This window comes from Eucalyptus grandis, chromosome 1, assembly GCF_016545825.1.
Source record: "Eucalyptus grandis isolate ANBG69807.140 chromosome 1, ASM1654582v1, whole genome shotgun sequence".
NCBI classification, from domain to species: Eukaryota; Viridiplantae; Streptophyta; class Magnoliopsida; order Myrtales; family Myrtaceae; genus Eucalyptus; species Eucalyptus grandis.
Genome location: NC_052612.1, coordinates 9,925,320 through 9,935,918, shown reverse-complemented (window position 1 = coordinate 9,935,918; position 10,599 = coordinate 9,925,320). Strand labels below are relative to the sequence as shown.

Here is a 10,599-nt window from a genome sequence, read left to right as displayed (position 1 = left end):
CCTCGGCAAGTGCCACCCCTCTCTCTCTCTCTCTCTCTCTCTCTCTCTCTCTATTTCTTTGTTTTCTTAAAAATAACTTAATTTGCTATTATGTCTGCTATTAATACACGGAAGATTTTGATTGCAGAAATCAATAGGCATAGAAGGACGTGGTTGCTCAATAAAAAAGAGTTCTAGAGAGCCAACATGCATCAATACTTGATGTTAAAGAACTAAAATTGTACTTAACCCAATAAAATAGGTTTATATAGTGATTATGAAGTCCAAAGGAAGACTAGTGGGCATATCTAACAAGTCGTGCCCAATACGGCGGATTTGATTTAGAGGGCATTGAGCATTGCGGGTTCTTTAACCTATTAATCTCCACCATCAAATCATATCAAGCTAGAGGAACCCGTAATGATATGCTATGTATTAAACAATGTGACTGATTTCTGTTCGGTGCTTTGATGGACCCACTAACTTAAATGGTTCTGCCACATTACTTGGTAAAGTCATATAGTATATCATTGTTCGTGTTTCTAGCATCACTCTATTTGTTTTGCCGATGTATGTAGTTTTTGCGCTTTGTTTGTTGGCCATCCGAGTGAAAATTGGCTATTACTGCCATTAGTTTTTTTTTTTTTTTTTTGGGTCAAGTATTGGCATTAAGTTAAGTCGCTGATTTTAATCCGTTTATATGGGCACGACATGGTAAAACTGCCCCCAAGGCGTGTTCGATCCGCCGGTCTCACCTTTTCAAAACCCTTTGTGAACCTAGGAAGGTCGGTAAGAAGTTCTTGTTCATGCCCTCCATTTTCTAAGGTTGACATTAAGGAGAAATTTCGATGAAGACGTATGCCCTAGACCTTGGAAGAATGGAAACAGAACTTTGATGTCTCTTCCGGATCTGCCATGAAATTTCATATCATTGGATTCATTGCTTAAAAATGCTGTGAAGAATTATTTGATGGATCAAGACCCGTTTTATAAAAATGTGTTGCGCAAGTCAAGACCTATATTCGAATTGTGCGTTGAAATATGGCCCGCATGCATGGTGCAATTTTCACTTTCCATTTGTAGCATCGCTTAATATAAACGCGACCAATTTAAACAAGCTCACCATTATTCAGAGGCTCGAATACTAGCGAAATGAAAGCGAAAGCGGTAGTAGGGAAATTGTTGGGAAGTATCGCATGGCGTAGAGAGAGAGAGAGAGAGAAGGGGGGAAGGGAGGGAGGGAGGGAGCGCTTTACATGATAGTACAACAAACTGGTTCGGGTTCGGATTCCGTCCAGATGTACGTCGGCGGATGTGCAACGACAACCTGCGGCTCCGCTGCCTGGGGCTTTTGCTCTTCTTTCTTCTCCTTGACTTCCTCCACCGCCTCCAACTTCGCATGACCCACGTTCTTGCGAAGATTCTCGGTGAGCTCGACTGCATCAAATTCATCCCCCGTTACTTCAATCACATCTCGGTCCGTTCCTTTCAAACTCAACGATGAGAACCCTACATGCATTAATCGAGCAAAGAAGAGAAATTAGCTTTCAAGGAAATGGAAATAGTTTAGGTTTTATGCTTTCTTCTCAGCCTACTCCATTACCTATGGCAAAGAAAGGTTCTCTTTTTTGTTGTAAAATCTTTGCTTCTGTCAATCCTGAAAACCAATTCATTCCTTCAAGCAACAAGTTTCTTTTTGGACAAGGACCTCTTCAGCGCCTGCTTCATATCCTTAACAGGTATTACAACTAATTTTCTGTCTTCAGGAACTTTTTTTATCTTTCTTGTGGACAACCCTAAGTACACCTCTACTGTTATTTTAGTTTTTCATTATTACCTGGGACAGTGGCTGCAATTTTAAGAGCCTCCGAGCGATTATCTCGCGCTCCAAATTTCGGGCAGAGCCAGCACTTCAGCTTCCTACCGTTCATGTTGTACACCTTGACCACCACCTTTTTCTGCAAGCACAAAGAACTGGGATCATATATATCAACATTTTCTGGTAAACAGATCAAACATTAAGTGTCATACTAGATTTCGCACCTTAGCCATCGTCTTGGTTTGTTGAGGATGATGCTCTTCAAGAGACCTGCAGATAATTTTCCAATCTTCTTAGAGATGGACTGAATAGAGTTAGGGCATGATTTGTATTGTGTAGACGACAGAGAGATAGAGACTGTGTGTTTATAGCCATTTTCTTCTTTTCGTATTGACTCTTGACTGGAGTTTTTTAGGTGGAAAAGGAGAATGCCGCGACAAATTTCAACAAAAAAAAAGGTGGAAAGAAGCTAGACAGAGCTGGGGGGAATCTGTGTGGGGAAATTTCGACGCGACCTGCCTCCAAGACAAGTCCGTAGACGTCGCTTTCCTCACATTTGACGTGCAAATTGGGGCAAGGCCAGCGGCGACAATAAAATCGCCATAATCTACAAACCCTAGCTGCTCATGGTTCTTTGATTCTGTGTGTTGTAATCACATGACTTCCTATTCCAATTTATTTAAGTCAAAATCATATACTTCATAAACACCTATTGTTCACACAGCTCATAACTCTCAAATGATAGTTAGTCATACAGGAAATGTTCTAACATCCATCTTGTCCTTACCCGATACATTTATGGTTCCCAAACTCTCTTTGAACTTGATCTATGTGGGTTAGCTATGTGAGCTTGGTTTTACATTCATTTCTCTTCAAATGGTTGTCGCGTGTAGGATCCATGTTGACATCTAAATTTTGGCGATGTGGTCATTTATTTATTACATAAAAAATTAGAGATTAATTTTATCCTTGAAAAAAAATATTAATTGCATAGCATATAGATTTAGGTATATTTATTTTAATTGAACCGGTGGTGAATGGGTTCGAATTTATGTTTCTGAGCTCTAGATTGGTAGGCCGGGCTAGGCTCATGAAAGGAGCAAATTAGCCCAAGCCCGTTGTTTTTTTTTTAATTAATTATCTTGTGAAAAATTGAGATTTAATGCGCTATTACGGTGAATTTTTGAAATTTAAGAAAATCGCATTGTAATCTTATCTTCAGTAATGGGCGATACAATTAGTAGAGGATATTCGAGAGATAAGGAGAATAAAATATTTTTGTGATCAGGAGGCTATAGGCAATTGTCGCGACTTCTTTTTTTTCTCGGCGCCCGCAATTGGGTACGAACGCCTAAGGAGGCTAATGGCTCGGTTGAATTTGGTTAAGCGCGGACTCTCTCAAGTCCACCAATTCACGACTTAATGGTTCAAGTTTTTAGCCTGTAAATCAACTTTTAAAATGGAGTCACCACTAATCGATTCGGGGTGGGTTGATTAGAAACCCAAGCGAAGTATCGGGAGAAATACTCACTGCTGCGCAACCAGAGAAATTAGAATCGGGGACTTGATTACACTAGTTAATCACTAATGCCATTTCGGTACCTAATCTTGTTTAAACCCTAAGGCTTTTAGATGCTCGAGGGATTTTCCATGCATTTAGGGATTTTTTGAGTCTTTTTCTAATTTTTGGACATAAAAGGGATTTTTTGGTATTTTTTGGAAAAATACAAGTCCTTTTGGCTTTTTCTAATTTTTTTGGCTTTTTCATGAATTTTTGGTTTTTTTTGGATTTTCGGCATTTTTGGAAAATATGGAATATTTTTTATTTTTTTATTTTTGGAAAATAAAATATTTTTGGATAATAATTTTTTATTTTTCTCGATTTTTTAGAAAATAAACCATTTTTCAACATTTTTTAAAAATATTTTTCGATTTTCTGGAAATTAAAACATTTTTTTTATTTTTTTAAAATAAATTGTTTATTTATTATTTATTAGAATATTATTTTATATTAAAATAATTAAACAAAATAAAGCCGACTCGGGTCGGATCCGCGGGTTGGGTTCGACCCGGGCCAGCCCGAAACGCAAACGGGCCCGCGTTTTTTTTATTTATAAAGGAAATGATGCCGTGGCCGGGTGTTTAAGGACGCTCGGCCCGGCCCGACAACCTGGCTTCGAGACCCGACTCCCCGCGAAACCCTTCCCGGGTTTGACCCGACCTCGCGACCCGGCTTCTCGCCGCCCTGGAATCTCGCGAAACCTTACCCGGTTCCGAGACCTGGATCCGATTCAACGACCCGAAAAATCGCAAACCCTAGGGTTTGCGAATCCACAGCGCCGAAGGGGGTGGGAACCGAGGTGTTTGGCGGCGACGGCGACTACGGCAGCGGCGACGACGAAGGTGACAACGGCGATGGCGATGACGGCTAGGTCAACGGAAAACGGCTACGATAAACGATGACGCTTTTTTTACCTTCTCTCGAACGGGGACGGCGACGGCAGGAGGGCGGTTTGCGATGGTGGAGGCTGCGGTGAACAACGGCGGTGATGGCGAGGCCTGGGTTAGGTCAGATCTGGCTGGGGCTCTCTCTCTCTCCCTCGGGCTCGCCCTTCGTGCTCCCCGAAGTCTCTCGGGGACCCCTCCGAGCTCACCATACCACGGCCGACCCTTCACTCGAGCTCCCGGAAGTCTCTCAGGGGACCTCGAGCTTCAGCCAGCCTTTCTCTCCCTCGGATCTCCCCTCTCTGCCTCTCTCCTCTCGTCGACGGTGGCCCCCCTATATTTATAGGCGCGGGGGCGGTCGGTTGGCGAGGCTTCGACCCGCCGATTGGACCGCTGTCCCATCCGCCATCATCTCCTCCTCCGGTCACGTCCCGTTGACGCCAACTACTCTCCTGCTCCACGTGCGACCGCCGTCCGTCCACCCCCTTCCCCTCCGTTGCACCCTCTGCGCATGCGCTACAGAGGCACGAGGGAGAAGAAGACGCGATGTCACGCCCCGAACCCCGAGCGCGCGCACATCCCACTACGGTCGATCTAAAATGCGACATCCCAGGATATGTCGCCGACCCATTCATTTCTTTACGCATGCGGAAGCGAAACAAATCCCCTGACAACATTTAACTTGGGATAGAAAAGCAGAAACAAAATCACAACATAACACTTTCGTAAATCTACGAAATTACAAACAGAGGTCTACGGCCAAAAGTCTACAAAAGACTGGCTCTTAAAAAGAGATTATCCTACGACCTACAAGACGTACACGATCTCCAATCCTTATGACTTCACTTCTCCAACTCTTCAAGGCCAACCAAAGCTATCTGGCCGCTCCGTCCATCGTGGACCCGAAATGGTTATTCAATAACCACCGAGACCACGTCTCGGCAAGTTCAACCCCTAAACCCCTATTAGAAAGAAAATACGCCCGGTGGCCTAGCCACATCACACGTAAGACTTACCTCGCCTCGGCCTTCATCTGCGAGGTTAGCACAATTTATATAAACCAACCACGTGCAATTATGATAACCAAACAACCATGGCTCAATCACATTATCAAAACAATTCAACCACTTGGATCGTCTCAAATCAATCGACTCGGCCGATTACATGTCATTCTAGCAAATCAATCATTGCTCTCAACTACGGCCCTACTCGGCGCGACCTTTAACAAAGTGGCAATTCACGGCCCCATCGGGCGCGACCTCTAATAGGTGGCATAAAACGGCCCCACTGGGCGCGACCTTTATCAGGTGGCATATCACGGCCCCGTCGGGCGCGACCTTTATCAGGTGGCATCTCACGGCCCCATCGGGCGCGACCTCTAATAGGTGGCATAAAACGGGCCCACCGGCGCGACCTTTATCGGTGGCATATCACGGCCCCATCGGGCGCGACCTCTAATAGGTGGCATAAAACGGCCCCACTGGGCGCGACCTCTAATAGGTGGCATAAAACGGCCCCACTGGGCGCGACCTCTAATAGGTGGCATATTCACTACCTCATCTCTCCTCAATTCCCATACTTAGAAATTTACAAAGAATCCATATATATCGCAATCACACTCAATTCGCCACAACCAATCATCAATATCAAATTCTAAATGCACAGAGCGATCGGCACGAAATTCTGAGTAAATAAGGTTCCCAAATAATTTTCAGAATTTATTAAACAATTAAATTTATTCCGAAAATTAATATAATAATAATATCCATATTTTTCACGATCCACACTCAATTTAAAATATCCAATCATCAATTTCAAAATCCGAATGTACCGTAGCGGCCGGGGTACGAAATTCTGAGAATTTAGGGTCCCGACCAAAATTTGCGGAATTTAATAAATAATTATATTTATTCCGAAAATAATTAAATAATAATATTTTAATAATTTCGAATATTAAAATATTATTTAATTATTCAATAATTTCGAGATATTTAAATAAATCAAAAGTAAATTCATTTTTGTCACATCAAGGTTTATATTAATATAAACACCCACTTAACTTTAATTTAAACACAATTTAAGCTAATTAAACACATTAATATAAACCACCCTTAAATAAATCAAACTAACCACCTAATCACACTTAACATAAACTAAGCACACCTAAAGCATAATTAACCCTCTAAGCGAGGTTTAGTGAGTTAAACTCACCGGATTAGCGAACCGAGCGGACCAAAACGACGAGGACGACGCGAGGATCGACTTTCCTCAAAGCGGGCCGAGCATCCGGGCTCGGGAAGGCGGCCAAAACGGGCCAAGAAGGGGCTGCCATACCCATTTTTCTGCAGCTGCTGTCCATGGCGGTTTGAGGCTGAGAGAGGGCAGATCCGGCGCCGGCTTGGGTCGAAAACGGGCGGAGGAGCTGCGGCGGTGCCGCACGACCAACGGCGGGGCCTCACGGTGGCCGGAGGTGAGCTGGACGGCTCCGGCTGAGCTTCCCCAGATCTGGAAATCGCTGCTGACTCGCGGAACAGCAGGGACGACGAGGACGGCCGGGCGGAGTAGCTCGCGGGGCTGCGACGGCGAGCGAGCGGAGGGACGGCCGGCGACGAGCGGGCGGGCGGACGGTCATGGCTGCTCCAGCTTCGACGCCTCCTCGATCTGCTGGGACGCGGGCCGAGGCGGAGCGGAGACGGTGCGACGGCAGGCCGGCGAGTGCGCGCGGGCGGCACGGGACGGACGCACGGCGGCGGTGGCGACGACGATGTGCGAGCGGGTGGCCGGCCATGGCTGCAGCTTCTTCTCTGCATTTTTCTGGTCTTCGCACCATGGAAGTGGAGAAGAGAGGCCACGGGAGAGAGAAGGAAGGAGAGAGAGAAGGGGAGCCATTTCATTTTCTTTTCCCCTTTTCCTTTTTCTCTTTTTCCCTCATCCAATCAAGGTGGCCCACCATGACCTAGGATGACCTCATAATCCACTCACCCAATCCTCCACAACATCTTCCAATGGGTCCAATTCCATTTTCCGGGGGTCCAATTCTTGTACACTAATTTCTCCAATTCCATTCAATTCTCTTCCAATTGAGTCCAATTGAAGTTCACAAAATTAATCCAATGTCACCACACTTCAATTCACATCTTCACTTGTCCATAGAACCAACTTAAGTCCCAAAAGTACGACCAAAGGCGGGCCTACTAATTTCTCGAGCCAAATTAGCCATTCTTTGATTAATTTGCTAAAAAGCTCGGCTTGCATGAAAAATCTTCCGAAGATAAATCAATGATCCTAAAATGATTTGTGACACTCCCAGACTTCCAATTTCTGAATTCGATCTCAATTCCACGGTTAATTTCACTTTGGCACGATAATAGCGCGGCCCAACCTACCGGGTAGCCTTTAGAAACTTTCATGCATTTGACCTGTGGTTGATCATCTCAAGCCACAATGTACATCTTTGAAACATTGGCGACTTTCGGTTGTCGGCATAATCTCAAGGTTTCAAATACGAACACAGGCACCCAATCGATAGGAAAGTTGGTCTAGTGCCGATCGACAAGAATTGAGCAATCTGGTGGAATCACCCACACCTGATTACAAGCCTTTGTCAAGTCGACCTATCTCCGATCTCTAATCGATTTTAATTGTGCCGTAATGACCCTTGCAGACTAGCTCGGTCGAAAGGTCGCTTCCTGGTCAAATTCTCGAGTCTGATGCATTAGAAACTCTTAATGACTTCACCCGATAGACTAGTTTCCACATGAGTGGCCAACTCCGGAAAAGAACTATGTGCGTGCCAACGAAATGCCCGTCTCAATTTATTGAAAATAGAATCGGAAAAATCGGGATGTCACAACTCTTCCCTCTTATAAAAATTTCGTCCTCGAAATTTAAACCTTTATCAATTCTTAAACAAAAAGGTGGAGGTACAATCGTCTCATAAAATTTTCTCTTTCTCAGGTTGCTCCTTTTTGCACCAACACTGCAAGATCACTGCTATCTTGCCTAAACCACTTCGGGTTCAAAATGCTAAACACTTGCTCACTTAAAATTCCAAAGGTCTTCAAAGACAAAATCGGCGAAGCTAACTGGTGATTCTCGGCGCTCTAAACTGTCTCTGATAATTGCGACTGAATCACTGATTCCCGAACCAACTCTAGACCTGCGATTTTCTGATCTCTGATCTCATCTCAATAACTGAAGTTCTGTACACTTTGCTCTGCACTGATTAAAAAGAAACTATCTGACTCACTTGCTGAAACTGAGAACCTCTGGTCAAGATCTGATATAATTCTGACACTGATCTCGGCAATTGCAATCACTGACTACTGTTCTGACCTTGGCTTGTGATCTTTCTTTCCCGATTTCATCTCAAAGAATCGAAATTCTGCACTCTCTGCTATGCACTGCTTAAGAAGGAACCATCTGAAAGCTCTGCAAACTTGGAACATCTGATCTAGATTTGAAATACAATTTATCCTCGGCACTCCATGCCGGTGATTTATATGATATACACACACTTCGGTATACCTATTCCAATCGAGATCTTTTCGTGCATTAAGGTGAGTTGGCTCGATCACACATGTCGACTACAACCTCATAAGGAATCAATGCTCTTCCCGACTCCTTAATAACCCGTCATAACATTCCATCATGTTATACTTTCATTCTCACACAAACCTCTCTCCAAGATTACTTGAAAAAAAGCTTTCCTAGCTTACATTACCAAATTCTCACTTACTTTGCGCATCCAACACTTACACTTGTTCGGCGATATCTATCGTCATACCGATCTACCAATCCCAATGATGTAGATTTTGACTCATCTTCTTACTTGTCGGACAACGCTGAAGTTGCTATGATGAGCTTCCCATAAGATTTATTCTTTAATCTCAGCATTCTCAATTACATACAATCGTCCTCAGAACCTTAGCGTTCTGTCATCAGAAATCTGAAAATCAACCTCTCTCTCAATTGCATTCTCTTATAGAATCTTCTGAATTTCTGAATTTGTCCACTGAAGCGCTTTGATTCTGATCTGTACTCTCGGTTCAGTTCCGAGGGCAATCATAAGATTCAAAAGGTGGTCTACCTTAGATTTGGATACCAAATTTCGAACTTTCTCAAATAGGATCCAATCCTTAAGTACCAAATGAGCAACTAAGGACTCTCGGCTCAGTGCAATTGCGACTTTGCTCACCTTACCAGAGTGATACAAAATATCATAGTTATAATCCTTAATGAGTTCCATCCAGCGACACCATCTCATATTCAACTCCCGAGGCCTCAATTGACAGGACGCATATGCAAAAACTCTATCATGCTGCATCAACAAGCAACTAAATCCTTTAAACGACACATCACTGCAGATCTCATAACTTTCAGGACCAGATGGAATAGTAAGCACAAGTGCGGTAGTCAGCCTCTTTTAGGCCCTTGGAAACTACACTCGCACTTATCTGGTCACACGGACTTTTCTTACTTCCTCAGTAGTCGAATCAACTGCAACGCTGACGCTAAAAACTCTTCCATAAAACTTCTGCAATATCCTGCTAATCCCCAAAAACTTCTAATCTCTATCACTGTAGTCAATCTCGACTAACTGTTCACTGCTTTAATCTTGGACGGGGTCTACGGAGATTTCTTCGCCTGAAATCACGTGACCTAGGAGCGCAACACGAGTCATCTAAAACTCACACTTGCTAAGTTTATCGTAAAATCCAAAAGCACTCAAGGTCTGAAGTACCATCCCCGAATGTCTCTCGTGCTCCTCAGAACTCTTTGAACACACCAGGATAACTTCAATGAACATGATCACAACCGATTCAAGTATCCTTAAACATTCTGCTCATTAGACCCAAACAAATAGCTATGGTGTCCATCAAACCATACGGTATTACAGCTAACTCATAACTACCATATCAAATACGAGATGCTAACTTCGGTGTGTCTTTCTTCCTGATCCTCAATTGATGATACCCTGACTTCCAAATCGATCTTGAGGAATATCGATACATAACCACAACGAACCACATTTCTCCTTCATGTACCGAATCGGTGCTCCCCAAGGTTATGCACTTTGGAAAGTATGAATCCCCTATTCAACACTTCCCGCATCTGCACCTTCGTTCTTTTAACTCGGGTAACACCATCCGGTAAAGAGCCTTAGGGACTGCTCATTCCGGTGTTGATTCAATCGCGAACTCTATGTCTCTTTCCTCGACGAGACTTAGCAATTCTTCCTGACACACCTCAGAAAACTTCTGTACCATGGCTAAGTTTCTCATATCTGGCTTCTCAACTGACGCATCTATTACAGTTGCCATGCATATTTGGTAACCAACGACCAGAACCAGGTC

General features: G+C 43.8%; 1 protein-coding gene across 2 annotated transcripts; it reads right to left on the bottom strand.

Moving 5' to 3' along the window:
• Positions 1-1,215: 1,215 nt before the first annotated feature.
• LOC108957608 (heavy metal-associated isoprenylated plant protein 16-like) lies at positions 1,216-2,222 on the bottom strand. 2 transcript variants are annotated; one of them, XM_039301937.1, is made up of 3 exons: positions 2,023-2,222; positions 1,817-1,937; positions 1,216-1,416 (listed from the first exon to the last, which is right to left on the bottom strand). In XM_039301937.1, exons 1-3 carry the CDS (start codon positions 2,029-2,031, stop codon positions 1,232-1,234), a joined length of 315 nt encoding a protein of 104 aa, XP_039157871.1. In that variant the 5' UTR covers positions 2,032-2,222; the 3' UTR covers positions 1,216-1,231. The 2 variants fall into 2 exon arrangements, with proteins under 2 accessions (XP_039157871.1, XP_018724053.1); XM_018868508.2 differs by having other exon boundaries at positions 1,216-1,488; positions 2,023-2,213.
• Positions 2,223-10,599: the final 8,377 nt, after the last annotated feature.

Excerpts from the sequence above, each read along its gene's own strand:
- LOC108957608 (XM_018868508.2), bottom strand. Across the intron at positions 1,489-1,816 it reads AATTGCAGCCACTGTCCCAG|GGTTCTCATCGTTGAGTTTG; the intron begins GTAATAATGAAA and ends TAATGCATGTAG.